Source organism: Castanea sativa, chromosome 5 (assembly GCF_040712315.1).
Source record: "Castanea sativa cultivar Marrone di Chiusa Pesio chromosome 5, ASM4071231v1".
NCBI lineage: Eukaryota > Viridiplantae > Streptophyta > Magnoliopsida > Fagales > Fagaceae > Castanea > Castanea sativa.
The window spans coordinates 71,966,626-71,984,579 of NC_134017.1; the positions used below are offsets into that span (position 1 = coordinate 71,966,626).

The 17,954-nt window shown below is 36.7% G+C and overlaps 2 protein-coding genes across 3 annotated transcripts; both read left to right on the forward strand.

The window, feature by feature from the left end:
* Positions 1-2,420: 2,420 nt before the first annotated feature.
* On the forward strand, positions 2,421-12,599 carry LOC142636346 (uncharacterized). Of its 2 annotated transcripts, none has more exons than XM_075810534.1 (6): positions 2,421-2,773; positions 2,924-3,959; positions 4,063-4,250; positions 11,162-11,198; positions 11,528-11,595; positions 11,705-12,599. In XM_075810534.1, exons 1-6 carry the CDS (start codon positions 2,676-2,678, stop codon positions 12,201-12,203), a joined length of 1,926 nt encoding a protein of 641 aa, XP_075666649.1. In that variant the 5' UTR covers positions 2,421-2,675; the 3' UTR covers positions 12,204-12,599. The 2 variants fall into 2 exon arrangements, with proteins under 2 accessions (XP_075666649.1, XP_075666650.1); XM_075810535.1 differs by having other exon boundaries at positions 2,421-2,769.
* A 98-nt stretch (positions 12,600-12,697) lies between these two features.
* LOC142636347 (BTB/POZ domain-containing protein At3g22104-like) lies at positions 12,698-16,201 on the forward strand. Its single transcript, XM_075810536.1, has 3 exons — positions 12,698-13,892; positions 14,309-15,409; positions 15,620-16,201. Exons 1-3 carry the CDS (start codon positions 13,830-13,832, stop codon positions 16,025-16,027), a joined length of 1,572 nt encoding a protein of 523 aa, XP_075666651.1. The 5' UTR covers positions 12,698-13,829; the 3' UTR covers positions 16,028-16,201.
* The last annotated feature ends 1,753 nt before the right edge of the window (positions 16,202-17,954 follow it).

The following is a 17,954-nucleotide window of genomic DNA, read 5'->3' on the forward strand; positions in this document are numbered from 1 at the left end:
CACATAAATTTTAATTATGTAGTTGAAAAGTTATTGCGTTCGATATCTGAATTTCAAATTTATCAATATCTCAATTTTAAAAAATGTTGATATTCCAATTTCAAAAAATTCTCAAAATGTTGATATTAAGTGGATTTTCATTTTTTTAATACTCCGCGGCTCCCTAGCTTAGTCCTTGAGCCCATGCCAGGACACCTTCTACTTTTTTCTTAAACATATATAGGCTTGTAATAGAATTTCGATTATTTGGAGCTCATGGTCCCTTAATTAGTTAATTATCTCTTGAACCTTCTTCAATAATAGCCCACACATAACAATTTACTTCCAATTTTCAACAACTAATTTCTTAGCCAATTAAAATATGAAAAAAAAAAAAAAAAAACCTTAGAGTGTACTAGTTTTCTTGTGACTAATGAACCAAAAAAAACAAAGATATATACCCCTACGTTTTGATGGATTCTCAATCTCTCTCTCTCTTCCAAAGACAAATTACATTTTTTGTATACACTTCATTTAGGAGACTAAATAAGGTTATTTATCTTTATCTTTTTTCTTTTTTCTTTCTTTTCTTTTTCTAGATTTTGTTTCTATAAGTTGTAACCACTGGTAAGGTCTCACCCTCACTGCACATAATTCACTCTATAATTTCACTCCCACATCAATCCAGTAAGAATATGTAAATTTATTCTCCAACTGCTCTTTTTCTTCTCAATTATTTTAAATTTACTTCTTGTTGATGTTTTTATTGATCCTTTCTTTTTTAAAGTCAATATATATATAATTCTTAATTATCATTGGTGTTTTTACAATAACAGGGGAGAATTCAAATCCGAGTTCTTTTTAGGGAAAGAACCAAATGTTGCCATAAGTTACATGATTTTAGGCATTGGTTCTTATATATATATATATATATATATATATATATATGTGTGTGTGTGTGTGTGCGCGCGCGCGCGCGCGTGAATTAGTCGAATTACCTCTCCCTCGCTTAGCCTTTTTTTTAAGTTAAGTTTTGCATCTCATGACCCACTATATATGCATAGATAAGGGACTTGGGCTTCGATGAAGAGTGTCATGGGCTTCAAGTCTAATATGCTGGGTGAAGAAATCTAGGCTCTTAGGCCTAAAAAGTGAAGAAACAGACTTTGGGCCTTTGGCGGGCTTTCATACCCATCTCATATAGAAATGTACTTTTCGGCCTTTGAAACCGTTTTGTGTGGTGCTGAGTCTCATACCCAACCCATTTATAGATTAGAAGACTTTTGGGCTTAAAAATAATCCTCTAGGCTTCATTTTCAGTTTGAAGAGACTTGACCCATGCTTGTTTAATGTATTTTCCTTGTGTTAGGCTATTTTGCTGACGTGGTTTGATTTTTCCAATAAAGTTATCCTGTCTGTCACATGAAAAGCAAAATTTCCCAAAAAAAAAAAAAAAAAAAACGCTCATCATAGGATCAAGAACTTTTACTTGTTCTTCTTAATTAAAAAAAAAAAAATTTTTACTTGTACATTATTTTCACATCTACTCACAACTTCTATTCAATCAATTATATATGATACAAATACTTGAATTGTTTCTTTATAATAGATGACACATTGATTTATAAAGGTTAAATATAATTAGTGTCTTAGTGGTATACATAACTTAGGTTGTGGGAGTTTTTTAATTCAACTCACCATGATTAGATTGAAAAAAACACAACCCAACACAACACATAATAGGGATCCAACCCAACTCATGTGAATTGAGTTCATCCCATGGGAAGGACATTTATAAAAAGAAAACAAGATTAGCATAAGAACAACAAATTTATAAAATTACCAATACAAATAATAACAAATTTACTATTCAAACCTAAGTATGTGGATAGTTTATAAAAATCAACGCAAACTATTTTATTAGTGTATCAAACCAACACAAATAAAAGCATATTTTATTGATTATTATAAATCTAATTTTTTTTTATAGAAGATTATAAATTTGTTGGTAGTTCATCAAACAAAAAAGAATAAATAATAAAATCATATAATATATATTTTAAATATGAGTGAGTTGGATATGAGTCGAATTTATAAATTATAGACCTATTCATAGTAAAATAAAATTTGACAATTCAACGCAATTCACCCATCCATGAAAACCGACCCAAATTTAGGTGGGCCTATACACTCTTAAAAATAGTAAACGATTACCATGAGAGCCGAAGGTTGTGATCCGAGAATTATTGTTAAACAAGCCCACTGAAAACTTATCCATTTCATAAAAAAAAAAAATTTATTATTGTAAAAAAAAAGAGTGTCATTTTTTTATTTGATGAACACGAAAATACACTCACGCTCCAATGTAAAAAGAGTATGCCATTAAAAAAAAAGGAAAAGTGGGTGACGGGGCGGGACCTGATTGATAAGTAAACAAACTGTAGAAGCGTAACCGGGTACAAGCGAGAAAGCCCTCTCCTCTCTCTCTCTCTCTCTCATCTCTAGTGTTTTATGTTTATAGAAGAAGAGAAGCGGAGAATTGAATTGGGGAATTTGATGTCCGTGACGCGAGGCTTCTGAGGCGTGAGAGATAGAGAGAGAGACAGAGGAAATATCCAATAATAAAAACCATTAACCATAACAACAACTCTATATATATATACACAGAGAGAGAGAGAGAGAGAGAGAGAGAGGAAATGTCGAAGAAGAAAGGGAGTGGAAACACGATGACTCTGAAGGACTTTCACGGTGGCTCTATCCCAACTGATCTCCCGCTTCCCTCTGCTCCCGGTGTGTAAGTACCATTTTTGCCCTTTCACCTTTACCTTTCTCTCTCTCTCTATTTAGATCTGCCATTCAATTCCCACTAGATCTGTATTCACAAACCCTAGTTATTATGTATTCATTTGTTGCTTTTTTATTTATTTATTAATTATTGTTTTAGAATTGTGAGGCCGTCGGATCGTCCGGGCTACGACCGCCCGAACCCGTGGGGGAACCCGATGGGGCGACCCGATCACCGGTCACGGCCGCACTCGTCTCCCGCGACGAGGCATTTTGATGACAAGACTCCGTTTCTCGCTCACGCTGCTAACATTGGGCGGAATTTCGATGAGGATGAGCGGAAGCCGCTTGATGGGGTGTCTGCCCCGCGGCGGACCATTAGTGATGATAATATTCGGGTCCCGTCTGCCCGCGTTGAGCTGAAGCCCGAGTATGGGCCGAGTGGGAGTTTTTCGAGTAGGCAAGGATTGGGTGGAGGTGGAAGTGGAAGTGCAAGTGGGAATGTGAATTCGATTGCCGGGAAGGTTAATGAGGCGGGTAGTGTTGTTGGGGTTAGTTCGCAGAATTTAGGTGCGAATAGTGGGGGTTATACGAATGTGTGGGCAGCCAGGAAAGAGGCAATGGGGGTTAATGAACCAGTGCAGCAAGCTGCATTGTCTGGACAAAATGCTGTTTCGAAGTTTGCTCATGCTAGTGCACTTGATAAGGTGTCTTCGGGTAGATGGCAATCGAAGCAACCGGCCCCTTATCAGGGTGATGTTGAGGCTGCTAGGTCGCCCGAAAGGGAGAGTGGCTTTCAGTCTAAGAACTTTGGTGGCAGTGGTGGTGCTGGTGGCAGCGGCTATGATACTGTGGATGTTGCGAGTGGGAGAGAATATCATGATGCTACATTGGCGAGACAAGCTGAAAGGGGTCTGAGTATTGAGGACGGGGTTCGGGTTGGTAGGAAGGAGTTTCCGGATTACGAAAGAGCTGGGGCTCCTGTGGCTCCTGTGTATTCGGAATTGAAAGAGAGGAACCCAGTGATTCATGTGGATAGGACTCATCTGGCTCGTGATGATGGAAAACTTGGTGGGTCTGAATTGCATTCCCCAGTGCCTTTGGAGCCATCCGAGCGGCCTAAGTTGAAGTTGCTTCCAAGGACTAAGCCATTGGAAAGTTCAGAACAACCTGTTCCTGTTGTCGATCATACACAGGTATTGGCAAGGTTACTCGATTGAGCGTTTGTATATAATAAAGAATGTTTAGCTCACTTTACGTTCCTTGAACTTAATTCCTATTATTTCATGGACTATACAGGGCTATCAGCGGGTGAGTGACACTGCTCATACTGAAACTGTTAATGAAGTGTATGGAAATATGAGTCCTGCAAAACCTAGCATAGCTAGCACTGAGAGTGTGAAGCAGGTTGTGGAGCGTCCCAAATTGAATTTAAAGCCTCGGTCACAGCCTGCTGAGCATTTGGAAGGAAATGCTGAAAGAGAGAGGTCAGTAACTGATTTTGGGTTTCTTACTGATTCTCCCTTATCAAAACTATCATATGGACTACATATCAAAAATGTATATTTTTGTGATTTAAGATGACAACTACAAAAATACTATTTTATTAGGGAACAAAAGATCTGTTTGGCCTGACATTAGCAATCATTTGAGCATAAAGTTTTTAGTTAGGTAAAGACTTGAGGGAGGGGAGGTGGGGTGGTGTTTAAAACCCATACTTGCCCGCTATTTTATACTAATGGGGGGTGGATTTGCCACTTGGCACAATCTTTTGAGCATAAAGTAATCCACAGGGTTAACTGATGTAAGTTTAAAAAACATACTCTGAATCACAAAAAGGAAATATCAAAATTGATGCCTTAGACATGATTGTGACTTATTTTCTTGTTGGACATTATGTTAAATTTCTAACTTTTAGTTTTTTTATTGACATCTTGTTTGTATTTGTTTCAAAAGTCTTTACATAATCCTAATGATAACCCTGCAAATTTGTAATGAGTCTTTTGGCCAAAAAACAAAAAATCATTGAATCTTGAGGTGAGACGTTGCTTTTCCATTCAAAGTCAGTCCCATACATTATCTTGTTGTGTCCATAAGCACAGATTTGTTTTATATTCTAAGATGCCATTTATCAATTTATTTTTTAAATATGGCATCATTAGTGATTTTAGTGAAGTAATATGAGGCAATCAATTGCTAGGAGTGGCATTCTAATTAAAAAATTTTGAATTGGGTTTCTCTTTCTTGGACTTCATGTGTATTATTTTGGTTGTTTTACCCTGAAAAAGAAAAAAAAAAAAGGTGGTCTTGTTCAAATTGAAGTATTGGGCTTGTGTAGTGGCCGTACATGGTTGCCCTGTCCCAATCCTTCTTCCAATCCATTACATTGGTTCAACCTCAAATTGTCCCCATTTGGTAGTGGAGAGATTTTTTTTTTTTGATAAAACACACAAACTTTATTTAATCAAAGCAGAAGGTACATCTTGGATAAGAGCTTGTTCTAGAAAACAAGGACTCTCTTCAATCCTAGCAGAATAGTCGCTAATGCCTAAAGCATACTTAGCTAACAAGTGAGCAGGCAAATTCCCACTCCTACAAACATGAGAGAAATAACATTCCTTAATTCATTTGAACCAGCTTGTATCCCATAAATTAAAGATGCCACTGAGGAGGGTGCTGGAGTCTTCTCACACAGGGCGTTGACAATGATCAGTGAATCAACTTCTAACACAAATTCCAGGATGCCTACTTCCTTTGCAAAAGTAATACCTGTTTCAAAAGCCTTTGCTTCCACTTCTATAGCACCCAAAGGAGCTTTAAACTTCTTGCTCAAACCTGCAATAAAGTTCCCCTCTTGATCTCTAATAACAACCCCAATACCAGCTTCTTTTTGGTTCCCAAAGACAGCCCCATCAACATTTACCTTATAGAAAGGCATCAGCGGAGGAGACCATTTTGATTCTAGAGATTGAGAATGCTTCAGTGGAATTATTAAAGCTGCCCTATATTCCTCTGTATAGTGCAGACACCTCAAAAACAACTCTCTTCCATTTTTCCTCATACCACCCTGTCTAACTTCATTTCTATTTGTCCATAAGAGTCCAAACCAGTAAAACTGCCATAGTAGAATGCTCACTAGACCAATCTGCCTCCATCAAAACAAAACAAAGGAAATCCATGAAGCTTTGAAAATGTATTGGAGCCAAAATCCAAAAGTTCTTAAATGAAGCCCATGTTTCATGAGCACTGTGGCACTCCCAAAAAAGATGGAGAAAGGTTTCTGAATTTTCCCCACACTCCTCACAAGTATCATCCATTAGAACATGTCTATGCATCAGATTTGCCTTTGTTGGTAGGATATCAAAATGTCTAATTTTTTGAGGGACCCGCAATTTCCAAAGTTTCCTCCAAAACATACGCATATTTGCCCCATCTGAAACAGAAGCATCAGTGGCATCCTTTTAAGCAAATCCAAATTCCAACAGTTGTTATCATAATCAATCAGATGACTGATCATAGAAACCTGTGGAGGTAGAGTTTTTTTTTTTTTTTTTTTGATAGGTAATAAGAGTATTATTAAACAAACTGAAAAACAGGAAAAAGCAAATACAAGGTGTTCATGATGGTGAACACAAGGAAATGCAACAAACAAACATACAGCAACAAACAGCCAGAACAAACTTAAAGTGCAATACTAAGAGAAGAAATAAACTCCAAGGTAGTGGAACAATCCGAGAAGCCCCAACACCTAGACCAATCAAATAAAATCTTCTGGCATAGGGCTTGTAATTGAACCAAGGATTTCTCGGTATCCTCAAAAGAGCGCCGATTCCTTTCCGTCCAAACAATCCACATCAAACAGCCAGGAACCATATTTCAAATATTTGAATTAAATTTTCCCAGCCAATAGCTCCAACAATACACCAAACTTTCCACAGAGCCTGGCATGACCCATTGGATCCCAAAGATCTGAAACATATGAACCCACAATGAGTAAGCTACAGGACAATGGAGGAGGAGATGATCCACAATTTCCCCATCGTGATGGCACATACAACACTGATTCACCAAAATACGCCCCCTAAGCTTAAGATTATCCAATGTAAGGATCGACCCATGAACTGCTATCCATACAAAAAATGCCACCCTTTTAGGGTTCTTAGCTTTCCAAACACCCTTCCACGGAAAAATGGAGGCAGTTGCACCCCTAATGTTATTGTAATAGGACCGGGTGTCAAACCTACCATTCCCGTTAAGACACCAGAATGAAGTGTCACTCCCACCACCCCTAGGAATCCAAGATTGAATGAACTCAAGGAACGAGAAGGCAGCCTCTAATTTCCTTTCATGAAAATTCCTGTGAAATCTCAAATTCCAAATTCTATCATTTCCACCCTCTTGATAGCATAATACATCAAAAATGCAAGCTTCCTTGTCATTAGAACACACATACAATTGAGGATAGAGCATTTTAAGTGAGTTATCTCCAACCTGCTTATCATGCCAAAAACGAATATGAGTTCCATCACCCACCACTAAGGCCACATGTTTGGAGAAACTCTCCCAACCATCATGAATACCATGCCATAGACCACATCCGTGAGCCCTTCTACATATTTTAGTAGTCCACCCCCCTTGACCCTTTCCATATTTAGTTGCAATAACCCTCCTCCAAAGATGAGTGCCTTCTTTTCCAAACCTCCATAACCATTTCCCTAACAAGGCTTTATTAAAATGCACTAACTTTCTGATCCCCAAACCACCCATTTCTAATGGTAAACACACCTTCTCCCAAGCTACCATAGGATATTTAAAACACTCCTTTGAAGATCCCCATAAAAAATTTCTCTGAATACGCTCCAATCTATTAGCCACAGCTACAGGGATGACAAATAAGGATAGATAGTAGTTCTAGGAGAGACCACTCTATAAGAAGAAGAATTAGGAACTCGCGGGTCATCCCAAATTCTAATCCCATGCCCATTCCCAACAGGCCATCTCATGCCTTTTTTGACAATCTTTTGTGCAGCAAAAATACTCCTCCAAACATATGATGGTTTATTTCCCAAAGAGGCTTGGATAAATTCACAATCCTTGAAATACCAAGCCTTAAAAATCTTGTATACAATTGAATTCTAACCCAACTGAAGTCGCCAACCTTGTTTTGCCAGGAGAGCAAGGTTAAAGGGTTTTATAAGTTTGAACCCCAACCCACCACATTATTTAGGTACATACAGTTTCTCCCAACTCAACCATGCCATTTTCTTTTCATCCTGCTTTTGTCCCCACCAAAAATTCCGAATCATACCTGTCAGTTCATCACAGAGGGCATCAGGGATATTAAAACAGCTCATAGTATATGTAGGAATTTCTTGTGCAACAGCCTTAATCAAGACTTCCTTTCCTACTTTTGACAACAATTTTTCCTTCCTCCTTGCCAACTTCTTAGCCAATTTTTCCTTCACCGCATTAAAAGTATTCCTTTTATTCCTCCCTTACAAAGAAGGAAGACCAAGATATTTTTCATGCTGTTTAATAATTTGGGCTCCAAATCTTGACTTGATTTCCTCTTTAATAGATCTATCAGTATTGTTGCTGAAAAACAAGGATGTTTTTGCCCTATTCAACTGTTGGCCAGAGGCATCTTCATACACTTATAACACACGCTGCAATGAGTCACAATCATTCAAGGTGGCTTTAAAAAAGATCAAACTATCATTAGCAAAGAATAAGTGAGAAAGAGTAGGAGCCCCCCGGCAAACAGTCACCCCATCCATAAAACCATTATGTACAAATTTTTTAATTAGAGCAGAGAGACCCTCAACACAAATTAAAAAAAGATATGGGGACAACAGATCACCTTGTCTTAAACCTCTTGAGGACATATATCACCTCTAGGCCTCCCATTAATACGGATATAATAAGATATAGAAGAAATACAAAGCATCATCAATTCCCTCCATCTAGTATTAAATCTCAATTTCTCCATAATCTTATCTAAACAAATCCACTCAACTCTATCATATGCCTTTCTTCATATCCAATTTAAAGCCATTTCTCCTACTTTTCCTCCCTTCTTTTGATTAATATGGTGCATAGTCTCAAAAGCAACTAAAACATTATCAGTCATTAACCTTCCTTGCACAAAAACACTTTTGGTATCACTAATAAATTTTGGTAAAACTTTCTTAATTCTATTAGCCAAAACTTTGGAGGCTAGTTTATACATCACATTACATAGACTAATAGGGCGGAAATCGGTAACTTTCTTTGGATTTTTAATCTTTGGGACCAAAACAATATGAGTTTCATTGAACTTTGATGGGACAATACTATGATTAAGAAAATCCAAGACAGTTTTAGTGACAACATTCCCAATAGTATACACCACTTTTCCCTTGAAGGGTGTCATGCTCAAGTCCAAAAGGGATGCCTTAAATGAAGCATTTGGATTTCTTCATTGTAAATTGGTAATCTTTGTCAAGAATTTTGAATGAAACAAATGATACTATTGTCGCATCTTTTCAAGTCCAAATGTCCAATAAACATTGCTTAAACTGCTTTTTCCTCAGTTTGAGATTGTATTTTTTTGTCTCAATCCCTTGGAGTTACCCTTTTGACTAGTGATGTAATGTTGATGGATAAAATTGTACAACTCACAAGCTAATAGATAAAATAAAGTGACTGAACCTCAGGAGTAGTGTAACAATCAGAACATAGACAAGGTTGCAATAAAATGTCTTTGTGTTGGGCATGGAATAGGTACACTAGAATGTGAACATCTTACCGATTTCATTCTTCTGGGTTCGGTTCAGTAATCAGTATTGAATGTACATGTTCAACTATCTGGTTGGGATGTTATGATCAGTGCAACTATGGGTTTTGTAAAGTCTGAGGAAGGTCATGTATTCTTCAAAATCAATTCATCATAAGAGTTCTGGTCTGGGTTTGAGAACATTATCTTGGGTGACCTAGGTTATTTATGGTAGTAATAGTTATCATGGCTCAAATGAAGCCTATGGAGATATTTACTGATAGTAATCTTCCTGTCCTACCAAATATAAAAAATTATCTATCTAAAGGATTTTTTTTTTTTTTATAGGGGTTGGAGAGTGATGATGCCTTGGTTGCTTGAGTTGTGTATATAGGAATTTAATAGACATTTATGAAATAGGAATGTCAAAGTATTGAACAGGGTAATTTGGGCTTATTTGTAAAATTAAGTTCTTTAGCCTCAAATTTGGTTGCAGTATTGGTGACTAAATAAAAGTTCTTGGAATACATTGAATATTTGTAAGCTACTGTCAATGACAAGACAGCAAAATTGGCACACTTGCAGTTGTTAGCATATGAGGTGTTTGGGGAAAATAAATGTCCTTTTTATTATTATTATTATTATTATTTTTCCTGTTGGGGCCTGCTACTCCCGTGCCTAAGTTTTATCTTAAATTTTCAATGTTCTGGAAGTGTCCATAAGAAAGATGCAACCAAGCTGACTTTTATGTTTGGTTAGAAACTGATTTCAGTCTTTCATGGTCATATAACTGCTTAGGAAGGCGCATGGGTTAGTGGTAGTTCTTAGGCTGGGTTTGGAAAGCAACGCGTTTGCGTTGAAGTTGGAGTCTGTTTTTTTTGTGGGTCCCGTGCACTGTTCACAGGACCCGCAAGTACGGATTTCAGTAAAAATAACTTTAAAAATGGATCTCACGGTACTATTCACACATCTAAAAATTATTTTGCTGCAGTGTTTTCAATTTTCAGCAATAAGCGGTATTTAAACAGACTCTTATTTTTATTTTAAAAATAAAATCAGGTATAGGTACAGTTTTTTTTATGATATGATTAATCGAGAGTATATCTTTTCCTTCTTGATTGTGTGTGTGTTGATAAAAAAGATAAACTAAGAGTGGATTGTGCTTGTTTTTTGTTGGTATGCCATACTTCCGTATACTATTTTCATAAATAGTCAAGAATATATAAAAAGCACTCTTAGTATAATACCAGACTGAGCTGGCCTTGGTTTCTTTGACTGGTTAAAAGAAATTAGTTTTGGGATCCAGTGAATGGTGAAACCACGTTTTCATGTCCACTAAATTCTTTTTCCATTTATTTTTGAGTTCCAGACTTTCAGATTAGAAGCTTTTCTCATCTCTTGCTGTTATGGTAGTTTGCAAAATCAGATATTCATGGAATAAGGGTTGTGCTAAATTTTGAATATGGTAGAAGTTGGTTTATATTTCTGCTTTCAATTTTGGTGCAATCATTCCCTAGGAAAAGTAATACAATGTATTATTCTCCTTACTCAAACAATTGGTATGTAATTGCTTCTCTGTGGTTCCATTTTATTGGATACTGGGCTTTTTCGATGGTACTGAGGCAAATTATGTGAATGATGCAGGAATATGTTGTTTGGTGGTGCTCGCCCACGAGAACTGGTGAGTTTTTTTTATTTATATTTAATTCATTAATTTGCAATGTCATATACAAATTTTCTTTGTTGCATCTTCATGCTGATGTTGACAATTATATGTTATCACATATGGTTTCTCTCTGTGTGTGTTGGGGCTTTTTGGGGGGAGGATTAATAATGGTTATTAGTTTGAAAATATTGTTTCTCTTGTTCCTCCCCCCCTTCCTCCACATTTTCCACTACTTCATAGTCTCTGGAAGGGTACTGTCCTGTGTTGATCTCTTTCTTTTCTGTTATTCAGTCATCAGTGGCTTCATGTTCCTACCTTGACAGCATAGCTAATCCACTTCTCAGGTTCTGAAGGAGCGAGGGGTTGATGATGTTGGAATCAACAACCTGGACTTGGTTCAACAATCTGATAGGTAGTGACTTTCAAATCTTTTCTTTTTGTTTTACTACAACTCTATTGTCTCTTAATTACCATTTGAAATTTCAAACTAATTCTAACTGATGACTTATTGTTTTGTGAAGGGTTGAACAAAATGTTCCTAGGACTGAAAGAGTTCATGGGCATGCAATTCCTGCTCGCCACAGTGAAAAAACTGAGAATCCTCATCTTGATCAAATGACTGGAAAGAGATATGAGAGGAAAGATCACAGGCAAGACTCTGAGAGAGTTGATATGCAGAGGAGGAACTGGCGTAATGAGAGCAGGAGGAATAACAACAGAGAGACTGAAAGGCAGCAGCAGCAGCCTCAGCAACTGCAGCAGCAAGTGGAGAGGCCACCTTCACCAGAGACTTGGCGCAAGCCTGTAGAGCAGCCAAAACCAGCCTCCCCTGATGCTGGTGGTCTACGCTATGGGAAAGCAGCTTCGGCTGTTGAGCTTGCCCAAGCATTCTCTAAATCAGTCTCTGATCCAAAGATAGCAGATCAGTTTTCTGGTCAAAAGGTCCTCCCTGGCCGGACCCAAATGCCTTTTTCAAGGCTGACTGGTCCAACCCCAAGGCCTCAGATTAATGGTTACTAGATTTATGAGTGGTTTGGTGGGCAATTGGGCATCCATTGTGGTAAGAAGAATGTGTGGTGATGTAACATTAGGTATGTGCAAGCTGCAAAAAATACTTGCAGCTTGTTAGCGATGATACCTGCACCTGATTCTTTTCTTGGTTTTCTTCAGAAAAATGATTTGTCATACAAAAACAACTCCAATAATCTAGCTGACTGGTGCCATCTGCTTTTACAACTACACATTATTTTTAATTTATTCTTGTGCCTTTTCTCCTTGGGCAACTGTACTTTTCCTCATCTTTTTAGAGGAGAAAGTGTTCTGTTGTCTTTTTTACTTGAGATTTGAGGCCATTGTAGCATCAGTTTACAATTTGCATTCATGGTTTTGGTGGTGTTATTTGGTAGTTTACAATGAGAATGGGCTGGTTTCGTTTTTTTCCTTTCGGGCAGCTCAATGAGAGCCTACCCCCAAAAAAATAAAGGTCAAAGAGAGTGGTTGAAGTTGCTGAATTTGATTTTTATTTATGGGTTAAATATTATATTTAGTTTTAAGATTATATAAAAGTGGTCTGAAGGGTTCCACTGTACGGTATAAAGAGGCAAATATGGGGAAATGATTTCAAGAGTTAATTTTTACGGTAGGTTTTCATTGACTTACAGCGACTTCCGTTGTAGATTGAACCCGATTCAACTGATGTTAAAACACTGTATTGTATCAAAATCTTAAATTTTCTAAAACCACACTTATTCCCTATTAGAATGCATTCTTTAATTCTGACTCTCAGTGGTGGGATCCAGTATCCACTAAGCGGTAGTTTTCGTTACAGAATCAAGCCACTAGGAAATTGGCGGCATAAGTAACGGAAAAGGAAAGGGCTAGCTGTGTCAAGCAAGAATTCTCACGTGGAATAAAATATTTATGTTGGACCCTAAAGTTGGTCAGAGTTTTGGGTTCTGAGCTTGTAAATATTGGCTTCTTGGATTTCCCACATATCCTCTAATTCATTCCCATATTATCTTGCAGCAAGAGTTTTGCAATAGCAACTATTTGTTCTCCTAAGTGAAGTCGCAATGCCTGCTGTGAGGTACATGACCTCCAGAAAAGAGAGTTTATAGACGCAACTTTCATGCCACAATTGTTGTCACAACCTTAACATGTATGACTGTGAGTTTATCGAGAAAAAATGGTGGATTCATGTGAAAGTGATTTTTCACCAATCACAGTTACACATGTCATCAAATTATTGCAAATGATGTGGTCCTAGAAGTGCAATGTGTATATCGATATTAACTGCTTGGTCATAATGTTGTATTACCTACTTCCAAGAAAGAGTTGGTTCTCTCCTAGAATCTTTGTTAGTCTATATATTATTTATATCATTTTAAAATGCCTTAGTTGCTTCTTATTCCCTTCATTGTCTCTTTATTAGTAGTAACAAACATGGTTTCTATACTTGTAATTGACTGAGCAACAGAAAGTTCAATGACAAATAGTTCCACTATTTATCTTTCCCTCCTTGGTGCACAACTCTTTATATCCCTTTTTATCCTTCTGGATCAGTCTGAAAAGTCCATCTTTTCCAAACCTTTTCAAGTTGCATGAACGTTTGTTTTAGGTGGGCTTTCAGATTTGTTTATGTGAACAATGGAAGGGTGCTGTGATCTTGAGGTGGATGTCAATGGGGAAGAAGTTTTTATGGTCCATAAGGTAAACACTTCACTTTGTTTGGCATTCATATCTGTTAAAAGTTTACTTCTTTTACACCTTAATCTCTCAAAGCATTAGAAAGATCTTTAGACCTCCTGCTTTGTTTGTCATTTATATCTATTGCTAATTTTTCTTAGTGGAATTAAAAGCTTCATGAGTTAGTAGCCTTTCAAGCTCTAAGATGTCAAAGTGTTGAGTCTTGTGAACAAGTTTCTTGTTTGGTTCATTAATCAAAGAATGTTAAAATGAAATCTTTTGTCTTTTGCTCCCATTTCTTAAACGATTTCCCTCTTTTCCTTCTTGTAGAAAACAAAACAGGAACATTCTTTTCTTTTTTTTCCCTTAAGTTTGAGAGTAGTTAATTTTCTGTACTTTTTGCTAGCCATATGACTCTGTTGTGTCATACATACTTGCAGAAAATTCTCATGTCCTTCTCAAGTTTATTTAGCAAATTATTTGGTAATTTGAAGGGCACAGCAAGGAACTTGAAAGTGGTATTCAATGAATTTCCAGGTGGTGCAAAGGGTTTTGAGCTCATGGCAAGGTTTTGCTACGACAATGGCAGAACTATGATAACACCCTCGAACATGTTTCTCCTAAACTGTGCTGCTCATTTTTTGGAGATGGATGGTAATGGTTCTAGTAGACATAGTTTAATAGACCAAACTGAGAAATCTCTTAAAGGGATCAACTTTTGGACTTGGTCTGAGCTCTTGGAAGCTTTGAAACAGTGCCAAAATTTACTTCCTGCCACAAAATCTTCAGTTATGCTTCAGTGTATCTTGGATTGTCTGATAGGAAGGATTGCTTTGCCTAGTATTGCAAGCCCATATACATGTTCTTCAGATAGTTCTAGTTTCCAATTTTCCTGTGATACAAGCATTGACAGCCTGAAAAGCAGCTCTTCTCAACTAACCTGGTGGTTTGAAGATCTTTTTTTCTTGAATGTTGATTTGATAGACAAGTTAATCAAGACAATGGTCTCCCTGAAAGTCAACCATGCTACAATCTATAAGTTTCTCTTCTATTATCACAAATCAAGATGTATTGGTGCAGCAACAGCTGAGAAGCGCAAAATCACAGAGGTTGTAATTAGTCTGCTTTCTTTGCTTGATAGGAGTTCTCTTTCTTGCAAGGGCTTATTTGAAATTTATCGAGTGGCTTTAGGCTTGAGAATCAGTAAATTTTACAAAAATAATTTAGAGAGCCTGATGGGTTCACAGTTGGATCAAGCAACAATTGATTATCTGCTCGCTCCATCTCCACATAAACGAGCTTATTTCTATGATGTTAATTTGGTTTTAAGGCTAGTACAAGCATTCCTCCTTGAAGGCGGTAGTTTGTCATTTACAAGTCGATTAAAAAAGGTTACCAAGTTGTTGGATTCATACCTTGTGGAAGTGGCTCCAGATTCCCATCTGAAACCTTCCAAGTTTACTGCATTAGTATTGCTGCTACCAGATTATGCCAGAGCATCTTATGATCGTGTTTACCTAGCCATGGATTTGTTTCTAGAGGTATGTACCATATTGCAATGTTTCTTACACTGATAGATGGAATTAGCACTTTACATTCAATAAAAAGCTTAGCTTGTTTGGTGCTAATTATGGAAATAGTGTTCAAGTGTCATTTTGTTCCTCTATTCAAATTTTAACTCTTCACAAAAAGTGGTATACTCCATGTTTTTACAAAATTTCAATCCTTGTACTGACTTCAGGTTTCCACAGGTTCATGCTGGATTATGTGAAGAAGAAAAGAGGAGTGTCTGTTGTGCACTGAACCATGAGAAGCTCTCAGAAGAAGTTTTGAAAGATCTATCCTGGAACTCAAAATTTCCTTCACAAACTGTGCAGATGGCTCTTATTACACAACAATCCATGATCAAATGTTCACTCCCAGACACCCACCATCTCTTAACTTTCTGTGACTCTTTGTTTTGTAGCAACACTAAGGAAAATTTAGGTAAGGAGGATTCTGAGACCAAGAAGCTTAGAGCAGATTTGCAAGGAATGCATTGGAAGATGATGGGGTTGGAGAAGGTTTGTGGTACAATGCAGACAGAGATGGCAAACATAATGAGATCAAGATTATCTATCCTTGGCAATGCTAGATCCGTACCAAAACTCTGTTCATGACCAAACTTTGGATACTTGCTACTCAATTTCATGTATATATTTTATGTGCACTTTCTGTCAAAATGATTTGTTGAGTAATAATAAAGGGCTAAATTTTTATTTCTTTTCTGTGAAGTAAAACAAATTCAGATTTGAGACTTCAGAGTATAAATGTAGCAGATGATATTTATATTTACACGAGGACAAAAACTTTTCATAACAAGTGCAAGCCAGCAAATGGGAGCAGTTTATGACTTTATAAACGTGAAATTGATCGTCTAGCACTATCCAAGTAAAAGGACAAAAAGATTGTTGAAGTCCAATCATAGCTCTTGCTCTTGCTCTTTATGCTTCTTTTGCAAACACCATTATTTTGTTGCTCATGATAGAAACGCCAAAAAGCACTCATAACAGTTCCTTTCTGACCTCGTTAGTATACACCACTTTTCCCTTGAAGGGTGTCATGCTCAAGTCCAAAGGGGATGCCTTAAACGAAGCATTTGGATTTCTTCATTGTAAATTGGTAATCTTTGTCAAGAATTCTGAATGAAACAAATGATACAATTGTTTCATCTTTTCAAGTCCAAATGTCCAATAAACATTGCAAAACTGCTGTTTCCTCAGTTTGAGATTGTATTTTTTGTCCCAATCCCTTGGAGTTAAAGTATAGTACCCAATTTACTCCACCAAAAAAAAAAGTATAGTACCCAAGTTTTGTCTTGTACAATTAAGTGTTGTATGATAGATTTCTCAATTAAATTCAACTATATAGTCGTATTAACCAATGAACCAAATGATTGAGTCTAATTCATCAACAAACCCCAAGTTTTGTCTTTTTTCTCAAACTGCTTTAAAAAAAAAATCATAATCTGATTGTGTAAATTTAACAAAGATAATTTAAACACATAGTAATGTTGAGTAAAGCAGACAATGTGGGCATCAATGTCCTTTCCATAAACCGAGGATGATGAAATTAGGCATTAAAAAAATCAGTGGATGTTTCTGAAGAATATTCATACAAACTAACGTCCAAGTCTATCGCCGACTGCGTCAGCGAGCTATGCGGCAAAGTGCACGCGTATTTGTGGGGCTCGCTAACACCAACGTTAATAGTTGCAATAACCAAAGTGTTTGTGCTTGTGTGTTTTTTTTTTTTTTTGTCATCCCCATTTGTTGTTGGAAAATCAAGATGAACACTTTGTCATGCCCATATTGTGATGGAAAATGCACCATGATTTACTATGGCTTAAATCTTATTGGGCTGTGAAGTAAGTAATAATGGCCAAATGATTAAAAATGTAGTAAGTACAACACAGTCAACTTTTTTTTTTTTTTTTTTGAGATAAACACAGTCAACTTTGTGTGGCTATTAATTGCAATTGGGGTTAATGAGCCTTAAATGCAAGCTATGCAGCAAAGAGAAGAGTGTCATGAACCAACATACTTGTAATCACCCTTGAATCTTACCAAGGGAGAAACACAATGATATTGATAATGGGGTTGTTTTTTAGACTTCCAATTTGTTGGAAGCAGGGAGCATTAAATGAATCGACAAAGTCCAGGAGCTCCTTCATAGAAATATTTCAAATTATTTGTATGTAAATTGTAAATGGAAAAAGTTTAGCTTTCAACTACTTTTGAGCTATTTCCTCCCATCTAATTTGTGACAATTTATAAGCTTTGAAGTTATTACATTTAATTTATTAAGTAATAATTTATAAAACTATTTATCTATATTATTTGAACAGATCACATAATACTTTAGAAAAATTATATGATTGAAATTACACATGAACAACCTCTTTAATCGCCACAATATATGGATTGAAAGAATATTGTTTCATACCAATTTGAAGCTAAACTCATTGTAAATACTCACTAGTCAGTCAAGACTCAAGAAGCATTCAATCTTCCCTCAAGGTCTATATATTTGTGTTTTAAAACTGGG

Excerpts from the sequence above, each read along its gene's own strand:
- LOC142636346 (XM_075810534.1), top strand. The coding sequence starts at position 2,676 with ATGTCGAAGAAGAAAGGGAGTGGAAACACGATGACTCTGAAGGACTTT. Across the intron at positions 4,251-11,161 it reads GGAAATGCTGAAAGAGAGAG|GAATATGTTGTTTGGTGGTG; the intron begins GTCAGTAACTGA and ends TGAATGATGCAG. Across the intron at positions 11,199-11,527 it reads GTGCTCGCCCACGAGAACTG|GTTCTGAAGGAGCGAGGGGT; the intron begins GTGAGTTTTTTT and ends TCCACTTCTCAG.
- LOC142636347 (XM_075810536.1), top strand. The coding sequence starts at position 13,830 with ATGGAAGGGTGCTGTGATCTTGAGGTGGATGTCAATGGGGAAGAAGTT. Across the intron at positions 13,893-14,308 it reads AAGTTTTTATGGTCCATAAG|AAAATTCTCATGTCCTTCTC; the intron begins GTAAACACTTCA and ends ACATACTTGCAG. Across the intron at positions 15,410-15,619 it reads CCATGGATTTGTTTCTAGAG|GTTCATGCTGGATTATGTGA; the intron begins GTATGTACCATA and ends AGGTTTCCACAG.